Genomic DNA, 20,864 nt, shown 5'->3' on the forward strand with positions numbered 1-20,864 from the left:
TATCCGTGTGCAGTACTGTCCAGGCTGCTGTTAGCAGTGTTGCACATTTTTTTTTTTTCTCTCAAAACCGGCTGTGCAGAGCATTGCACCCGGCATTAATACTACAGGGATAGAATTGTGTAGGCAGGGCCAGAAGACATTTATATTCATTGAATACACGCAGTGGGGTCTTCCCTTTGCTAAAAAGGAAAAGAAATTATATTTGGCCTGCCTGTGTCAGTCCTAAGGTCTGCGTGTACGTGTGTGCTGCGTGTACTACGTACAAAAATCAGACGCAACCAGCTACGCTTTACTGCAGCCTAGCGCCATTGTCTTTCCTGACTGGCAAATACCTGCTCTGCTAGAGTTAATAACTCTGCTACACTATACTTGTGTGACACTTTTTGAGGGCCACACCACAGATATTAAACTTCTTGTTCATTGAATATACGCAGTGGGGTCTTCCCTTTGCTAAAAAGGAAAAGAAATTATATTTGGCCTGCCTGTGTCAGTCCTAAGGTCTCCGTGTACGTGTGTGCTGCGTGTACTACGTACAAAAATCAGACGCAACCAGCTACGCTTTACTGCAGCCTAGCGCCATTGTCTTTCCTGACTGGCAAATACCTGCTCTGCTAGAGTTAATAACTCTGCTACACTATAGTTGTGTGACACTTTTTGAGGGCCACACCACAGATATTAAACTTCTTGTTCATTGAATATACGCAGTGGGGTCTTCCCTAAGCTAAAAAGGAAAAGAAATTATATTTGGCCTGCCTGTGTCAGTCCTAAGGTCTGCGTGTACGTGTGTGCTGCGTGGAGAACGTAAAAAAAATCAGACGCAACCAGCTACGCTTTACTGCAGCCTAGAGCCATTGTCTTTCCTGACTGGCAAATACCTGCTCTGCTAGAGTTAATAACTCTGCTACACTATACTTGTGTGACACTTTTTGAGGGCCACACCACAGATATTAAACTTCTTGTTCATTGAATACACGCAGTGGGGTCTTCCGTTTGCAAAAAAGCGAAAACATTATATTTGGCCTGCAGGCTTGCACCAATTTATTTCCTGCCTGGGAAATCAAATCACTGGTAATACAGCATGCTGAGGGGTAGGGGTAAGCCTAGAGGACGTGGACGTGGACGTGGCCGAGGACGCGGAGGGCCAAGTGAGGGTGTGGGCATAGGCCGAGCTCCTGATCCAGGTGTGTCGCAGCCGACTGCTGCGCGATTAGGAGAGAGGCACGTTTCTGGCGTCCCCACATTCATCGCCCAATTAATGGGTCCACGCGGGAGACCTTTATTAGAAAATGAGCAGTGTGAGCAGGTCCTGTCCTGGATGGCAGAAAGTGCTTCGAGCAAGCTATCATCCACCCACAGTTCTGCGCCGTCCACTGCTGCAAATCCGAATCCTCTGTCTGCTGCTCCTCCTTCCTCCCAGCCTCCTCACTCCACTACAATGACACCTGCTCAGGAGCGGGAACACTCCCAGGAACTGTTCTCGGGCCCCTGCTTAGATTGGGCAGCAATGGTTCCTCTCCCACCAGAGGAGTTTATCGTCACTGATGCCCAACCACTCGAAAGTTCCCGGGGTCCGGGGGAAGAGGCTGGGGACTTCCGCCAACTGTCTCAAGAACTTTCTGTGGGTGAGGAGGACGATGACGATGAGACACAGTTGTCTTGCAGTGAGGTAGTAGTAAGGGCAGTAAGTCCAAGGGAGCAGCGCACAAAGGATTCGGAGGAAGAGCAGCAGGACGATGAGGTGACTGACCCCACCTGGTGTGCAACGCCTACTCAGGACAGGTCTTCAGAGGGGGAGGCAAGGGCATCAGCAGGGCAGGTTGCAAGAGGCAGTGCGGTGGCCAGGGGTAGAGGCAGGGCCAGAACGAATAATCCACCAAGTGTTTCCCAAAGCACACCCTCGCGCCATGCCACCCTGCAGAGGCCGAGGTGCTCTAAGGTCTGGCAGTTTTTCACAGAGACGCCTGACGACCGACGAACAGTGGTGTGCAACCTTTGTCGCGCCAAGATCAGCCGGGGAGCCACCACCAACAGCCTGACCACCACCAGCATGCGCAGACATATGATGGCCAAGCACCCCACAAGGTGGGACGAAGGCCGTTCACCGCCTCCGGTTTGCACCGCTGCCTCTCCCCCTGTGCCCCAACCTGCCACTGAGATCCAACCTCCCTCTCAGGACACAGGCACAACCGTCTCATGGCCTGCACCCACAGCCTCACCTCCGCTGTCCTCGGCCCCATCCACCAATGTCTCACACCGCACAGTCCAGCCGTCGCTAGCGCAAGTGTTGGAGCGCAAGCGCAAGTACGCCACCACACACCCGCACGCTCAATCGTTAACCGTCCACATAGCCAAATTTATCAGCCTTGAGATGCTGCCGTATAGGGTTGTGGAAACGGAGTCCTTCAAAGCTATGATGGCGGCGGCGGCCCCGCGCTACTCAGTTCCCAGTCGCCACTACTTTTCCCGATGTGCCGTCCCAGCCCTGCACGACCACGTCTCCCGCAACATTGTACGCGCCCTCACCAATGCGGTTAGTGGCAAGGTCCACTTAACTACGGACACGTGGACAAGCACAGGCGGGCAGGGCCACTACATCTCCCTGACGGCACATTGGGTGAATTTAGTGGAGGCTGGGACAGAGTCAGAGCCTGGGACCGCTCACGTCCTACCCACCCCCAGAATTGCGGGCCCCAGCTCGGTGGTGGTATCTGCGGCGGTGTATGCTTCTTCCACTAAAGCACCCTCCTCCTCCTCCTCAACCTCTGTCTCGCAATCTAGATGTGTCAGCAGCAGCAGGACGTCGCCAGCAGTCGGTGTCGCGCGGCGTGGCAGCACAGCGGTGGGCAAGCGTCAGCAGGCCGTGCTGAAACTACTCAGCTTAGGAGATAGGAGGCACACGGCCCACGAACTGCTGCAGGGTCTGACAGAGCAGACGGACCGTTGGCTTGCACCGCTGAGCCTCCAACCGGGCATGGTCGTGTGTGACAACGGGCGTAACCTGGTGGCGGCTCTGCAGCTCGGCAGCCTCACGCACGTGCCATGCCTGGCCCACGTCTTTAATTTGGTGGTTCAGCGCTTTCTGAAAAGCTACCCACGCTTGTCAGACCTGCTCGTAAAGGTGCGCCGGCTCTGCGCACATTTCCGCAAGTCCCACACGGACGCTGCCACCCTGCGCACCCTGCAACATCGCTTTAATCTGCCAGTGCACCGACTGCTGTGCGACGTGCCCACACGGTGGAACTCTACGCTCCACATGTTGGCCAGGCTCTATGAGCAGCGTAGAGCTATCGTGGAATACCAACTCCAACATGGGCGGCGCAGTGGGAGTCAGCCTCCTCAATTCTTTTCAGAAGAGTGGGCCTGGTTGGCAGACATCTGCCAGGTCCTTCGAAACTTTGATCAGTCTACCCAGGTGGTGAGCGGCGATGCTGCAATCATTAGTGTCACCATTCCTCTGCTATGCATCTTGAGAAGTTCCCTGCAAACCATAAAGGCAGCCGCTTTGCGCTCGGAAACAGAGCCGGGGGAAGACAGTATGTCGCTGGATAGTCAGAGCACCCTCCTGTCTATATCTCAGCGCGTTCAGGAGGAGGAGGAGGAGGATGAGGAGGATGAGGAGGAGGGGGAAGAGACAGCTTGGCCCACTGCTGACGGTACCCATGCTGGTTGCCTGTCATCATTTCAGCGTGTATGGCCTGAGGAGGAGGAGGAGGAGGAGGAGGAGGATCCTGAAAGTGATCTTCCTAGTGCGGACAGCCATGTGTTGCGTACAGGTACCCTGGCACACATGGCTGACTTCATGTTAGGATGCCTTTCTCGTGACCCTCGCATTCAACGCATTCTGGCCATTACGGATTACTGGGTGTACACACTGCTCGACCCACGCTATAAGGAGAACCCTCCCAGTCTCATTCCCGAAGAGAAAAGGGGTTCGAGAGTGTTGCTATACCACAGGACCCTGGCGGACAAGCTGATGGTAAAATTCCCATCCGACAGCGCTAGTGGCAGAAGGCGCAGTTCCGAGGGCCATGTAGCAGGGGAGGTGCGTAGATCGAGCAGCATGTACAGCCCAGACAGTGCAACAGTCTTTAAGGGCCTGGCCAGCTTTATGGCTCCCCAGCAAGACTGTGTCACCACTCCTCAGTCAAGGCTGAGTCGGCGGGAGCACTGTAAAAGGATGGTGAGGGAGTACGTAGCCGATCGCACGACCATCCTCGGTGACGCCTCTGCCCCCTACAACTACTGGGTGTCGAAGCTGGACACGTGGCCTGAACTAGCGCTGTATGCCCTGGAGGTGCTTGCTTGTCCTGCGGCTAGCGTCTTGTCGGAGAGGGTGTTTAGTGCGGCTGGGGGAATCATCACAGATAAGCGTACCCGCCTGTCAACCGACAGTGCCGACAGGCTAACACTCATCAAGATGAACAAAGCCTGGATTTCCCCAGACTTCTCTTCTCCACCAGCGGACAGCAGCGATACGTAAGCAATACGTAGGCTGCACCCGCGGATGGAAGCTACGTTCTCTCTCACCATCCAAAACGGGGACATTTCTGCTTCATCAATCTGTGTCAAATATTCCTCCTCCTCCTCCTGCTCCTCCTCCTGAAACCTCACGTTATCACGCTGAACGGGCAATTTTTCTTAGGGCCACAGGGCTCGCTCATAATTTTTCGAAACAATTTTTAGATGTTTCAATGCTCTGAAAAGCGTTTGAACTTTAACTTGAACCAATTTTTCGTTAAACTGGGCTGCCTCCAGGCCTAGTTACCACTTAAGCCACATTAACCAAAGCGATTAATGGGTTTCACCTGCCCTCTTGGTTGGCCATGGCCAATTTTTTTCAGGTACATTAGTACTGTTGATACAGCAATTTTTGTGGGCCCTCGCCTACAGTGTAATCAAATACATTTTTAGCCCACCTGCATTAAGCACGACATTACTACCTCAGCTGTGTTGGGCAATGCAATGGGATATTTCTATGTAGCGCCGGTGGCTTCCTGGCACCCACCCATGCTGTAGGTGCACACGGATTTTTTTTACTACATCTGTACACTTGAAAAGAACCCCAGTCTGACTGGGGCATGCAGTGTGGGCCGAAGCCCACCTGCATTAAGCACGACATTACTACCTCAGCTGTGTTGGGCACTGCAATGGGATATTTTTATGTACCGCCGGTGGGTTCCAGGAAGCCACCCATGCTGTCGGTCGACAGGGACTTCACAATAGGGAGTTGTACCTGCCTGTGTCTATGAATTAAAAAGCCCGGTCTGACTGGGGCATGCAGAGACACCTTGACAGAATGAATAGTGTGTGACACATAGGTTCCCCATTGCTATGCCCACGTGTGCAGCTCCTGATGGCGGTGGCACAGGATTCTATTTCTCATTGCTTCTGTACAGCATTGTAGGCTATCGCCCCGCCACTCTTAAAGAGGGTCGCTGCCTAGCCGTGCCAACCTCTGCAGTGTGTGCCTGCGGTTCCTCCTCATGGCAGACGCACTTCTAAATAGACATGAGGGTGGTGTGGCATTAGGGCAGCTGAAGGCTGCGCAGGGACACTTTGGTGTGCGCTGTGGGGGGGAGGGGGGGCGGTTGGGCAGCATGTAACCCAGGAGAAGTGGCAGCGGAGTGTCATGCAGGCAGTGATTGTGCTTTGTTGGAGGTAGTGTGGTGCTTAGCTAAGGTATGCATTGCTAATGAGGGCTTTTCAGAAGTAAAAGTTTTTGGGAGGGGGGGGGCCCACTCTTGCCGCTATTGTGGCTTAATAGTGGGACCTGTGAACTTGAGATGCAGCCCAACATGTAGCCCCTCGCCTGCCCTGTCCATTGCTGTGTCGTTCCCATCACTTTCTTGAATTGCCCAGATTTTCACACAAGGAAACCTTAGCGAGCATCGGCGAAATACAAAAATGCTCGGGTCGCCCATTGACTTCAATGGGGTTCGTTATTCGAAACGAACCCTCGAGCATCGCGGGAAGTTCGTTCCAAGTAACGAGCACCCGAGCATTTTGGTGCTCGCTCATCTCTACACATTAACCAAAGCGATTAATGGGTTTCACCTGCCCTCTTGGTTGGGCATGGGCAATTTTTCTGAGGTACATTAGTACTGTTGGTGCACCAATTTTTGGGTGCCCTCGCCTACAGTGTAATCAAATTAATTTTTAGCCCACCTGCATTACTGCTGACGTTACATCAGCTGTGTTGGGCACTGCAATGGGATATATTTATGTACCGCCGGTGGCTTCCTGGCACCCACCCATGCTGTCGGTCCACAGGGAGTTGTAACTGCATCTGTCCACTTCTAAAGAACCTCAGTCTGACTGGGGCATGCAGTGTGGGCCGAAGCCCACCTGCATTAAGCACGACATTACATCAGCTGTGTTGGGCACTGCAATGGGATATATTTAGGTAGCGCCGGTGGGTTCCAGGGAGCCACCCATGCCGTGGGTCCACAGGGAGTTGTAACTGCATGTGTCCACTTCTAAAGAACCCCAGTCTGACTGGGGCATGCAGTGTGGGCCGAAGCCCACCTGCATTAAGCACGACATTACCTCAGCTGTGATGGGCAATGCAATGGGATATATTTATGTAACGCCGGTGGCTTCCTGGCACCCACCCATGCTGTCGGTCCACAGGGAGTTGTAACTGCATGTGTCCACTTCTAAAGAACCCCAGTCTGACTGGGGCATGCAGTGTGGGCCGAAGCCCACCTGCATTAAGCACGACATTACCTCAGCTGTGATGGGCAATGCAATGGGATATATTTATGTACCGCTGGTGGGTTCCAGGGAGCCACCCATGCTGTGGGTGCACATGGCATTCCCATTGCGGAGTTGTACCTGCCTGTGACTATTTATAAAAAACCGCGGTCTGACTGGGGCATGCAGACACCTTGACAGAATGAATAGTGTGTGGCACATAGGTTCCCCATTGCTATGCCCACGTGTGCAGCTCCAGATGGAGGTGGCACAGGATTGGATTTCTCATTGCTTCTGTACAGCATTGTGGGCTATTGCCCCGCCCCTTTTAAAGAGGGTCGCTGCCTAGCCGTGCCAACCCTCTGCAGTGTGTGCCTGCGGTTCCTCCTCATGGCAGACGCACTTATAAATAGACATGAGTGTGGCGTGGCATGAGGGCAGCTGAAGGCTGCGCAGGGACAATTTGGTGTGCACTGTGGACACTGGGTCGTGCAGGGGGGGGGGGGGGGTTGGGCAGCATGTAACCCCGGAGAAGTGGCAGCGGAGTGTCATGCAGGCAGTGATTGTGCTTTGTTGGAGATAGTGTGGTGCTTAGCTAAGGTATGCATTGCTAATGAGGGCTTTTCAGAAGTAAAAATTGTTGGGAGGGGGGGGCCCACTCTTGCCGCTATTGTGGCTTAATAGTGGGACCTGTGAACTTGAGATGCAGCCCAACATGTAGCCCCTCGCCTGCCCTATCCGTTGCTGTGTCGTTCCCATCACTTTCTTGAATTGCCCCGATTTTCACAAATGGAAACCTTAGCGAGCATTGGCGATATACAAAAATGCTCGGGTCGCCCATTGACTTCAATGGGGTTCGTTACTCGAAACGAACCCTCGAGCATCGCGAAAAGTTCGTCTCGAGTAACGAGCACCCGAGCATTTTGGTGCTCGCTCATCTCTAGTCATCTTCCATTTTGATGTGGGAATATATTGTGGATTTTACTGGTTGCTTTACCAAGTATTATGTTAATTGTACTCAGCTTGCAAATCTAAGTAAACTGTGTGCCTTCAGGTTTACTTTACCACCATCTCACTTGTCTCCTTATTTCGCTAAGGAAATACATTATCAAGGCACTGGCGTCACGACAAACCAACACCAATTCATTTAGCCAGAAACCCCATTACAATCCCCCTGCAGCTTGACCTACACTTATAGGCTAGATAGCCACCACCATCACCAGGTGAGAGTTGCCGCCACGCACTTGAGCTACTCCCCGTTAATTCCTGTTCGCTGCAAAAGTTGTTATAAATCACTTCTTTCTTCTCTTTCAGATTCTGCTAGATTGCAGGAGCACAGGATTAAAACCTAGAACCAAGCGCTGCATATTTATGATGCTTGGTCAGAAATTAGTTTAAACATGTCATTTTTCTTAAGTATGTGGGTTCAACTTTTCCATTCCCCTGATAAACACCATATCCGGGATTGATGTTATGTGGCTTTAGTCTTCATACAATGGTTAGTAGTTGCATTTGTATGGAGGGATAACAGTGCCGCAATGCAAAATCTGTAGCAGATCCCCCATCTACCATGTGCCATTTATAATACTGGTGTCTTCATATGTGGCGGAGGGACCAATGAGTCCCCTCAAACACTAGGGCCCAAGAGCAGTTGCTACCTCTGCATCCCCTGTAGGTGCTCCTTTGTATGCCCAGCTTTCAATTGAACTATCACAATCTTTCTTAGATTTAACCCCTTAGTAACCAAGCCTGTTTCCGCCTTAATGACTAGGCCAAATTTTGGAAATCTGACATGTATCAGTTTAACATAGAATAACTTTGTAAAGGTTTTGCATGTCTAAATAATTTTGACATAGTTTTTTCGCCACATATTGTACTTCATTTAGGTGGTAAAATTATACCAATAGAATTTGTGTATATCTAGTAAAAGCACCAAAATGTGGAAAAATGTTGAAAAAAATTGCATTTTGTTTCACATTTTCAACTGCAATGTCAAATATGTGCAAATTTTGATTTTATATATAAAGATTATTACTTTTTTTATTATATATATATGTTTACTTTATTCTGGAAGCACATTTAAAAAAACTTCACCCTTTTTTTAACCATTTAGGAGGCTTTACAAATTTAGTTGTTAAATAGAGATGAGCGAGTACCAAAATGCTCGGGTGCTCGTTACTCGGGATGAACTTTTCGCGATGCTCGAGGGTTCGTTTCGAGTAACGAACCCCATTGAAGTCAATGGGCGACCCGAGCATTTTTGTATATCGCCGATGCTCGCTAAGGTTTTCATTTGTGAAAATCTGGGCAATTCAAGAAAGTGATGGGAACGACACAGCAACGGATAGGGCAGGCGAGGGGCTACATGTTGGGCTGCATCTCAAGTTCCCAGGTCCCACTATTAAGCCACAATAGCGGCAACAGTGGGCCCCCCCCCCCCACTATCAGCATAAAGATCGTTCTCCTCTGCCATAGCTGTAACAGCTGTGGCAGAGAAGAACGATGTTTGCCCATTGAATTCAATGGAGCCAGCAATACAGCAGGTTCCACTGAAAGCAATGCGCTGCCGGCAATCGCGGGATGAATTGTCGGGAAGGGCTTAAATATATAAGCCCTTCCCTGCAATTCATCCAGAAATGTGTTACAATAAAAATATATACTGGCGTATAAGGCGACGGGGCGTATAAGACGACCCCCCAACTGTCACCTTATATGCCGGGAATACAGCGGAGCAAAGAATAAAAATCATTACTCACTTCTCCTGGTGTTCTGCGGCGCTGCTGCAGGCTGTCGCTCCCTCCTGGTCCCCGGCAGAGCATTGCTTTCTGGACGCAGTGGTTGAAATCCCCGCCTCCAGAAACACGTGCCTTCAGCCAATCACAGCCATTCAATGAGATCATTGTCATTGGCTGTGATTGGCTGAAGGCACGTGTGTTTCTGGAGGCGGGGATTTAAAGCCCTTCGTAGAGAAAGCAATGCTCTGCCGGGAACCAGGAGGGAGCGACAGCCTGCAGCAGCGGCGCAGAACGCCAGGAGAAGTGAGTAATGATTTTTATTCTTTGCTCCACTGTATTGTCGGCGTATAAGGTGACAGTTGGGGGGTCGTCTTATACGCCGGTATATATTTTTATTGTAACACATTTCTGGATGAATTGCAGGGAAGGGCTTATATATTTAAGCCCTTCCCGACAATTCATCCCGCGATCGCTGGCAGCCCATTGCTTTCAGTGGAACCTGCTGTATTGCCGGCTCCATTGAATTCAATGGGCAAACATCGTTCTTCTCTGCCACAGCTGTTACAGCTGTGGAAGAGAAGAATGATTTGTCTTCTATATATTCTCAATGGGGTCGGCGCTGCTGCCGCCGGCCCCATTGAGCGCATATAGAGAAGAGAACAGAAATCGCAGATCGCACATAGGTGTGATCTGCGATTTCTATGGCCTAAGAAGGACCGTTGGGGTTCTTGAAGCCTAAAATCACTCCTAACACTCTCCCTATAGCAGCTCCGGCATCAACAACACTTTCCCTGAACTATGTCAGAATGCATCTGTGGCGAGCCGCGGGAGGGGCAGATTTTAACCCCTTAATGACATGGCCTATTTTGGCGTTGAGGACCAAGTGATTTTTTCGTATTTTTCCATCTCCATTTTTCAAAAGCCATAACTTTTTTATTTTTTTGTGGACGCGGCCGTATAAGGGCTTGTTTTTTGCGTGGCGAGCTGTAGTTTTTATCGGTGCAACTTTTGGGTACGTAGACAATATCGTAAAATTAAAAAAATTTTTTTTTATGATAACATGGAGATAAACCGCATCAATTCTGCCATAGATTTCTTTTTCTTTTTTTTACAGCATTAATCATGCAGCATAAATGACACACAAAATTTTTTCTGCGGGTCGGTACGGTTACAACGATACCAAAATTGTTATTTTTTTTAGGTTTTTACACTTTTTTGCAATAAAACCCCCTTTTTTTTGGAAATCTTTTTTTTTTTCTCTATAGCTGCATTCAAAGTTCTGTAACTTTTTTTTTTTTTTATGTACGGAGCTCTATGAGGGCTTATTTTTTGCGAGGCGAGCTGTAGTTTTTATTGGTACCATTTTGGTGAATGTACGGCTTTTTTGATCACTTTTATTGCACTTTTTGGGAGGCAAAATGCTAAAAATTAGCATTTTGCCTCTGTTTTTTAGCTTTTTTTTTACGCTTTTTGTCGTACAAAATGAAAAGTGTGTTCAGCTTTTTGTACACGTCATTACGGATGCGTCAATACCAAATATGTGGGGTTTTCATTTTTTTCCCCTTTTTTTATGCTAATATTAGAAAAAGCATAAAAAAAGGGTTCTTTTTACATTTTTCTTTTCTTTTTTTTACACTATTTGAGTCCCTCTGAGGGACTTGCAGCAGTATGCCTATGATCGCTGTGATAAGGCATGGCAGAGCTACTGCTCTCCCATGCCTTATCGCCTATACAGCGATTATAGGCACAGGCAATACAGGACCCCAGTGTCTGGCGTCCTGTTGCCATGGCGACAGGCCGGGTTCTCGCGATGACATCGCGAAAGCCGGCCGGAGACACAGAAGGATCGCGATCCCTCTGTGAACTCTTTCCCTGCCGCGATCTACTTAGATCGCGGCAGGGAAGGGGTTAACAGCGGGGCGGCGCATCTCTGATGCCCCCCCCGCTGTTGCAGCGGGACGCCGGCTGTGAGTGACAGCCGGCTCCCGCTGCGGGATAGCACGGGATCTTATGTAATCCCGCGCTATCCCCAGGACGTACCGGTACGTCCTGTTGCGGGAAGTACCAGGCTCCCAGGACGTAATGGTACGTCCTGGAGCGGGAAGGGGTTAATACTCGGGTGACACCTGATCTCGCCAGCCACTCACTGCAGGGGGGTGGTATAGGGCTTGAACGTCGCAGGGGGAAGTTGTAATGCCTTCCCTGTCTTTCTATTGGCCAGAAAAGCACGCAAATTTGTCAGGGAAGAAAATGAAAGTAACCCGAACACCGCGTGGTACTCGTTACGAATAACGAGCATCTCGAACACCCTAATACTTGAACGAGTATCAAGCTCGGACGAGTATGCTCGCTCATCTCTATTGTTAAACTTTTCAGGAACATTTTGTCTTCCTACACCAAGCCAAGATTGCAAAGGCTCATAGGTGTCAGATCGATAGATGGCTCTACAAATGACCTCATTTTAAAAAAAATACACTCTTTAATATATTTACTGAGGGGTTTTATGAGTATTTTGACCCTACAGTTTTTTTTCAGGAGTTCATGCAATTTAGAGAAGAAAAAAATAAAATTTCATGTATTTGCAAATTTGTCATTTTATAAACAGTTTTTTTTTTCTGTAGTGCATATGAAAATGAGCATTTGCACTCCAAAACGGATACCAGCATTTGTCCTCTATTTATAAACATACCCATTGTGGCCCTAATCTTATGTCTGTATGCACAACAAGGCCAAACACTAAAGGAGCAGCCGGGGGCTTTTTTAAGAGCAGGAATTTTGCTTGAAGATGTTTTAGGCCCCATTGCCCACTTGTAGAGCCTTTGAGCTGCCAAATAGAGGGAAAACTCCCACAAATGACCCCATTTTGAAAACTAGAACCCTTAACAAATTCATCTAAGGGTAGACTCCATATTTTGACCAGACAGTTTTTGAATGAATCTAAGCAAAGCAGAATGAAGAAAAATCATGATTTTAATTTTTTTTGCCAATTATGTCATTTTAAAAACTGCTTTTTTGGTACAACACACATATGGATGAAGACTTGCACCCCAAAATGGATACCCCTGTTTCTCCTTTATTCAGAAACATACCCATTGTGGCCCCAATCTTATTACTGGACACATGGCTAGGAAGGAGCACCCTTTGGCTTTCAGGGTACAACTAAATAAAATCTAGGCCCCATTGCTCACTTGTACAGAAAAAAATTAAAAACATTGACTCCCTAAAATGGGTCCACCCCCTTCCATTTGTAGAATTCCCTAAATCTTAGATAAAATTACCAATGTAAAACTGTGAGGTATGTGTCAAAACAGGGGTAATTACAGAGGACTGATTGGGACGGGCCCCATTGCTGCACACCCAACACTTTTTGGGGGGCTATAACTTGACCTTAGTGGCAAGGATGGGGTGTAGAAAGTGGTGCTCTTTGAGCCTTCAAGCTCTTTAGACTCATAAGCTTGCTGAGGTGCGGCTGTCTTACACAGAAGGAACTCAACAAGCTGCTCCTAGGACTGCAGGAAAGTGAGTGTTTCCGGGGCTTCTTGTAGAGTACTTCGATATTATAGGTAGCGATCTGAATAAGATAGATCGCTACCTTTTTATACCATTGGGTAACGACGATCATGTGACCGGGGAATGCTCACTGGGCCACCTGTCACTGCTTCAGGCTTTCGGTTAACTTTGGTACCCAGGAGGAAGGAGATTTTAAATTTCCCGGCTCTACCTGGCTTCTGCGTATGCATCCGCCATTTTGCCAGTGGGTGTATGTGCAGAATCCGGGGAAGGTCTGTGGAGGAAGATCATGTCACAAATTCGTATCAATGAGGAAAAATGAAACTTTAACTTTTTAACTTTTTTTTTAAACTTTCATGTGATCGCTGTCATCTGTTAAATAACGATGATCATGTGACTGGGGACTGCATACAGCGGCCCCCAATGACAGCTCCAGGTACCTCCAATAGGCGATAGCAGGAAGCTATCATAATCACAGACCCCAGGGTTTTATTCTATAGGGCCAGCGTGTTTTTACAGACCTGTAGAATAAAGCCCAGACACCCAGGACATGAAAACACATATCGGTGGTCACTAAGAGGTTAAACTAAATTGTTATTTATCTTCTAGAGTTAGTACGATGATTGGAACACATTATTTCTAGAATGACTTCTGTGGCTCTCCATGTTCTTGATAATGCTGACTTTTCCTCTTTCAGAACCACAATCATGCCTGGAAAAGTTGTCCCTAAGAAGTTGGCCAAAGGAGTGGATTTCTGTGGAGTTACCTCAAATTATTACATTGTCCGATCGGATCTTGGTTGCTACATGAGATCTTCCAACTTCAACAAAGGAGAAGAACTGGAAGTCTTCAGTTTGCATCCTTCTTGTAGGGATGGGGATCATTACCTGGCTCATAAAAATGGCTCCTTTTATATAATTAAGGGAACTTATTACCGCCGTGTGAATAACATGAACACAGATGAAGCCGCCGTCGTTTACACCTTACATCCCAACTGCCAAGGAGGAGACTACTACCTGTCGGCTTTTGATAGCTTCTATATCATCTTTCAGAGCCGAGGCATCTACCGTCGAACCACGAACATGAACAAGGATGAAGAGGGTGAAGACTTTACTCTGCACCCCAATTGTAGGAATGGGCTTTACTACTTCGGCGTTGAAGATTACTATTACTTTGTCAAGCCTCATGACCAGTGGGGGATCCAATACGTCCGAAGCAAAAACTTCAACACAGACGAAAATTCTGAGACCTTCTCCTTCCATCCCAGTGTCGTTAACTTTCTACCTGGGGGTATTAGTATTATCGAGGGGCCATCTTACGGTGAATGGAAATGCATCAAGACTATCAACAATGATTCACAGACCCCTATTGAGTGGAAGAAAAAGATCGCCAAGAAGATTGGATATGATAGGGAGAAGATGTCTAGTATAGAGCACAACTGGAAGGTGTCCGCTACCATCTCAGCAAAAACTGGAGGCTTGACGGCCCTCATTGTACAGAGCCAGTTGGCTATGACAACTGAATATGGTGGATCCAAAGTCAACACAGAGAAAGAAAATTGGAGCGATGCCACTGAAATTGAAGAGACTATCACTGCTACTATTCAGCCTCGAAAAAGCATATATATCTGGCAATATGAGCTTGGTATGGGTAAAAAGCCTGTGCTGTTCCTGCGCGATATGAAAATTTTGGATACTTCAGATCCCCCTACTGATGTGCCGCTACCTCCTGCAAATTAGTAATTAAATTAGTGGTTGATGGAGCTATTGCGGAGTGTGAAAATTATCATAGCCACAATATAAGCGAAGCATAGAAGCATTATAGCATATAAGAAATTACTGTCGTGTCCAACGAGACTACGAGTTCTTTATACTTCCGTAAGAGGGCTCCATCTAAGAGTTTTGTATCCACTGCCAAGAACAGAATTGGATTCCATTAGATCGCAACAACAGTCTGCACAGAAAAACGTGTAACATCCATTTACAACTCCATAAGAACAGCCCCTAGGAATGAGGTTGTCTTCTGCTTGTCCTTTAGGGCCTAGTATTGTGTCAGAACCTTGGCCCACCAGAAGGCCCACTGGTATACTGGTGGACCAGTGTGATCTCACGTTTTAGAAGATGCATTTAGGTGGAATTCTCCATTAAAGGGCCTGACCAGGATCATAAAAAGCATGGCAGCTATCTTCCAGAAACAGCCCCACACTTGTCTACATGAGTCTGGTACTGTCGATCAGCACTACTGATGTGAATGAAGCTGCGCCGCAATACCACACACAACCTGAGGACACATGTGGCACTGTTTTTCAAGATCCTGGAAAATCGCTTTAAATATAAGCCTCTTATACTAATCTCACTTCTGATTTCTTCATGTTATAGCATAATTTAGCACATAAATAAATTTGCTTCTGCTTGTGACTTATAACTAAAGCTACCATATACATAAACCCAATAGGGATTCCATTAGACACTTTATATTCTGCATACATATCATTTAGGTAACCAAGGCAACCACTATAGGGCCTAGTGAAATGAAGGCTTAGCTCAAATTAGGCTTCATGCCCTACCCAATGGGAAAGGTCATTTTAATAGCTGAGTGGGTCCATCCTGAGAACACAGATGCATTTGAAATTGGTGCCTCTGCCAGAGGGCCCCATGCAAGTGCACCATTTGGACTTACTTAAAGCGTTCCTGCCCATGGGCATTTATGCTTACACAGCGCTCTCCTCCAAAGGCTCCATAATGTTGATGTGAACAATGAAAGGGGAACAAAACCCAACAGTCCCAATTCTTTCTCTTCACCAAAAGCAAAGGCAGGAAGATGACTGACTACAGGAGAAGGAGCCCTTTTATTCTGTATGGCCCTTGATTTCTTCAGTAGGCCCGGCGTTGCATTAAAGAGCGAAGATTACCAATCATAAGATATACGATAAGATACGACATATAATAATTTACCGAATGAAATAAGTGAATTGTGATTTATGTTGACATATAAATGGTAAATGAATAAATATTGCATGTTTGGGGTCACAGTTGTGATACTTTATTACATTTATACTGTAAGAGCGAAGCTTCGGGTAGAAAAGGGGCCTTGGCAGCCACAGGGTCTTCCCCCTGGTTCACAGATATGCGGCCTGCCCTAAGGGGGAGGTCCTAGAGCCTCCGGTAGTCCTTGCCGCAATGAGGACCAGATAAGCTTGATTACAAGGGTGGGTCTTGCCTGTAACCCAGTCGCAGCGAGGACGATTTTTAAAGACAAGCTGCATGATGCCAAGACACTTTTATTCCATACGACATTTCTGATGAAGATGGAGGGTCCCAGAGAAGGAGATGGACGGGCACCGCAGAAACACAGAAACTATTCTGAATTCCCAGACTCAAGGTACTCAAAGGTTCTAGAATTTTTGTCACTGGCAGGCTGCGCGCATGGGCGCAGCAGATAGCAGGGAGATATAGCATCCTGCTCCCTCATCTCCCTCGCTTTTGGCTCTATTCATTTCACATCCCTGCATCTGTACATTGCTCCCCATCACCATCCACCAACCAGAATGAAGCTTTAAGGGAATCTGTTGTAATGTTTGATTCCCACAGACTATGTTGTGGGTCACAAAAGTGAGGGAATGGGGGGGCTGTGTTTCATACTCACTGAGTACCCCAATACAGAACTGTGTCCATGAAAAGTTTGCACACGCCAACAGCTTAACTCTTTCTATTCATCTCTAGGGGGGGGGAGGGGGGGGGCATTTAAGTCAAGTTGCTGATGTGAATAAAATTTGCAGGTAAGAAAGATGGAACAATAGCTCTGCAGCGCCACCTATTGGATGGCAGCTCAAGGAGAGACAATACCCCTCCCGACTGAAATTTGCAGGGACACGGCTCTGGAAAGGGGCGCCTGGTGAGCATGAAACACCGCTCCCCGGTCTCCCCGTTCCATCACCTTTGAACTCAATGCATCTATGGCTCAAACGTGATAACAGGTTTCCTTTAATACAACCAAAGAGCAGTTGCAGTAACAGTCATTGCCCAATAGGGCCAGCAAATCATCATATCACCCACTTCTAGAGGAAAAATAAAACCATAGGGGCACAGTACACTACCGCCTTACAATACTGGAGCGCACTATGACATGAACAACAATACGAGACTATGAACATATTGCTTAACATGGCCAAAATCAGGGAGCCGGAGCAGGTAGTTGTGCAAGGACTGTGCTGCCCAAAGGCCCAAAAGCTGCTCTGCCACATCAGAAGACACTAGTATTGTAAATAGCACATGGTGGTTGGGAAGCCTGTTATACATTTTAGATTTGAGCCCAGGAGCTTCAAGGGGTGCTTATAGAGTTCCTCCTAAAGAATGGTTGCACAACATTGCCATCAATAATAGTTATTTTCTTCACAAGTAGGCACACATGCCTGACAGTTGCAAACATACTTAGTGGCATAGTAAGCTTGATGGTTGCATAACACACTTAAAAGAGTTGTCTGGGACTTAGGATGTTTTTTTCTGTTGATAAACTATCCCCAGGATTGGTCATGAATAGATAATCGACAGGGAACTGCCAGCCAGGATCCCTGCTGATCAGCTAATTACTGGCACTGCTGTTAGTATGGACAGCACAAGAAGCAGACTGTAGTGCAGCAGGCTGGGTTGGTATTGCAGATACAGCTCCCATTGAATTCAATGGAAACTGTGCCTGTAGTACCAAACTGGGCCAGTGCAACATAGTTGGTGCCTTATGTCAAAAATTGTGACAACCTTTTTGTGCAATTTGCTGCAATTTAGGCCACGCCTCCAGTGCGAACCACATTGGCAGTGGTGCTGGGAACCAGCTGATCGGCATGGATAGGGATTATAGAGAAAAGACATTCATTGTAAACCTACGCACTATCAACTGACATTGAGTAACAAAAAGTGACCATGTCAAATGCCCCTCAGTTTGTTCGGTGGTGGGATGAGCCGTTGATCTGTTTGTATATTTAAGTTCTTCCAAAGTTTATATTCAACGCAGTGATCCCTTAAGTTACAGTGGCCTCAGGGTACAATGGGGCTTGTATACTACTGAAAATTACAGTTTTCTGGCTCAAATTGCGCCAGAAGCTGTCATACACCCTTTGTGCCACGTTTACTAAGTGTTTCAGACACTTTCGGAAATGTTCTCGTGTCCAAAACTTCTCCTGTGTGGGCTCAAAACACGTAAGAGCATGAGAGGAAGCATCGTTGTAATATTTTCATGGTGGGTCACACCCACATGGGGTTATGAAGGAAATATGTATTTAGGGGAATTCTGTGTCCCAAGATAAGCCAGCCCCCATGGGGGCTGGAAGAAACTAAATGGGAGTTACCCCAGCGAGAGTTTAAAAATCGCACACAGACGTGTTCTCGGCGTCAACCACTAGGAGGTCACTATACGTGATGACTGGTCCTTAGTAACCCTGCGAGACTCCACGCCAAAGAATGGTAACACTCTTACTTTAATCCCTGTTGTTTTACTGTCTGTGATATCATATGTAAGTCTCTTGCCATTTATCTTAAATTATTCACATAATTTTTTGTATTTTTTCTGTAAATAAGCACTGCTTTTTTTCTTTGAGAATTAAACTTTAAATTAATTAGTGCAATTCACAGACGTGACTACCACTAAAAACGTATTTTATTAAATATATTAAAAGACATAAACTGGGCACTACAAAGACAACACACAGCAACCAGGTACCTCCAGACACAGATTTGTTATAGGAGGATAAGGACCTGGAGTTATTTGATACTTGATAAGCGATAAAAAAAAAAAAAATGTTTTATGATAACAAACAAAAACACTCTACCCAAGATGGATTCAAAAAAGCAAAGGATAGTTCAATATAGGAGCCAAAAGAGCTGGTTTATTCTATGTGTAAACAAGGCAGGGTTACCATTTGGACTCTCACTTGTGATGGAACACTATCACTATCAGTGATCAGGACTCAGGCTCCAACAATTGAGCGTCCTGAATTGTTATGGGTGTCGACAAGACAGGATCACCATCTAGGTATTCACTTATGATGATCAGTACTTGAGTAAGCCAGTACAAATACTCAGATCAGTACTAGTACAGTACAGTACAGTACTAGAGTTGGTCAGTACTTATACTCTACGCGTTTCACCATTAATTTGTTGGATCATCAGGAGATACAGTACTTGAGTCATAGGTTCAAAGGTAGAGGGAATGAGAAATCCCCGAGAGAACATCAAACTGATATATAAAAAGCTGTATCTAAGATGAATACAGCAAAACTTGTGTAGTGATCAGGATAAATATCCTTATTATAGGAGAGTTCTATACTCTCAATTAGGGCATTAAGGTAACTCTTAGGGTTGGGGGCCTGCCAAAAGGTACCTCTAAACAAGGAAGCTTATCTTGTGTGCTAGCGGTTAATAGCTAGATGATATATGTAGGTACATAACGAGAGGTGTTTATTTCAAAGTATGCCCGTCAATACACGCACAGAGGTAGAGTAGAGCGTCCCCGAAAATATGGGGGGGGCACTGCTCTCAAATATCTGAGCGCTAGAGAGATGGTATAATGCTTGTCATGCACAAGTAGGATACTCAAAGTAGTTAGCGTATCGAGTTAGAATTTAGGTCATCAATATGGGGATAAGGCATAAAAATATGTCCTGATCTCCTGACCCAATTAATTGCACTTAAGCAAACAAGAATAGCTAAAGTGCTAGATTCCAACCCAAAGTGCTCGCATTAGAGGTCATTGGTGTGGAGGTATGACATTAATATAAGTCAAACTCTCCTGACCTAATTGTAGAAGCACTTTTAGATGTCCAAATTGCTTGCACAGAGGTCATTAGTATGGAGGTATGACATTAATATGAGTCAAACTCTCCTGACCTAGTTGTAGAAACACTTTTAGACGCTGTGCATGCTCTCAAGATAGACAAGCCATAAAGCTAGTTTCCTAGTAGTTAGATTTCAGGCAAGCAACCCCAGCACACCCCCCAGATATAGGGCTCAAGAGAGAGCAAAGAAAAAGGTATGACCCATCGCCTTGATGGTAGGCTCGTCTGTGTGAACACGAAACCATATTCTCCGAAGATTGTATTCATGAATCAGGTTCCAATTTACCATAACGAAATTGGTGGTGGCAGCGTTTTTGTATGCATATTGTAGAGCTCTGGAGTGCGTTAGAACGGATCAGGGGGTGATTTGAGCTTCCGCTTCGCATGTGTGCAGAAGCCTAAGAGAGCTGGGTACAAATCAGCCTGCATTCTAACGACTGCCAGCTTGCAATACTGCAGAGTGTTTGAGGACAGAGGCGGAATCGATTGGCATTGTCCCTTCCCCTCTCTGCTCTTGTCCACTGAAGGACAAATTGGTTTACATTGCAGGGCCAGGCGGATTGCTGTAGAATTGTGGCTCTGGCTAACGGTCGCTTTTCTGGTTTCTTAGAAAGTTGGGTACCAGTCACTCCACAATCTAAGAGCCTTTCCTCCTCGCCCTGCTACGTGACAACGATTATTGCTGAAAATTCGCTCAAAAGATGGCTGCATAACAGGATGAAACTAAACTATTGATTTAGGGCTCCTACCCACGGACGAATTTCCGCCGCGTAATACGCGGCGGAAATCCGCTGCGTTGCCCGTAGCTGTTAGGTTCTATTGATCCTAAGAGCTCAATGCTTACGCGGTGGAATAATTCCACGGTGGAATTCCGCACCGTAAAATCACCCGGACTCACTTGCGGCATGCTCTATTTGCCGCGGGTGTAGCACAGCGAAAGATAGCGTGAAACCGCCTCTCCGCCTACCACCAGCCGCATCATATGACGCGGCTGGCGCATCATGTGACGCTGTGGGCATGTCATATGACGCGTTCGGCGCGTCACATGACGCTGCGGCGCATCACATGCTCCAAAGCATCATGCGGGATGTGGGACTCGG

General features: G+C 47.2%; 1 protein-coding gene across 3 annotated transcripts in view; it reads left to right on the forward strand.

The window, feature by feature from the left end:
- The window catches only part of LOC136576230 (uncharacterized), a 30,910-nt gene extending 14,941 nt beyond the window's left edge, over window positions 1-15,969 (forward strand). For 2 of the 3 annotated variants that reach the window (XM_066575343.1, XM_066575342.1), the window contains exon 2: window positions 13,636-15,969. In XM_066575343.1, the coding sequence (XP_066431440.1) occupies window positions 13,646-14,677 (1,032 nt within the window). In that variant the 5' untranslated portion in view covers window positions 13,636-13,645 and the 3' untranslated portion in view covers window positions 14,678-15,969. Of the gene's footprint in view, window positions 1-7,870; window positions 7,917-13,635 lie in introns of those variants that run through there. The other variant, XM_066575344.1, reaches the window with a different exon arrangement.
- The last annotated feature ends 4,895 nt before the right edge of the window (window positions 15,970-20,864 follow it).

This window comes from Eleutherodactylus coqui, chromosome 8 (genome assembly GCF_035609145.1).
Source record: "Eleutherodactylus coqui strain aEleCoq1 chromosome 8, aEleCoq1.hap1, whole genome shotgun sequence".
Taxonomy (NCBI): domain Eukaryota; kingdom Metazoa; phylum Chordata; class Amphibia; order Anura; family Eleutherodactylidae; genus Eleutherodactylus; species Eleutherodactylus coqui.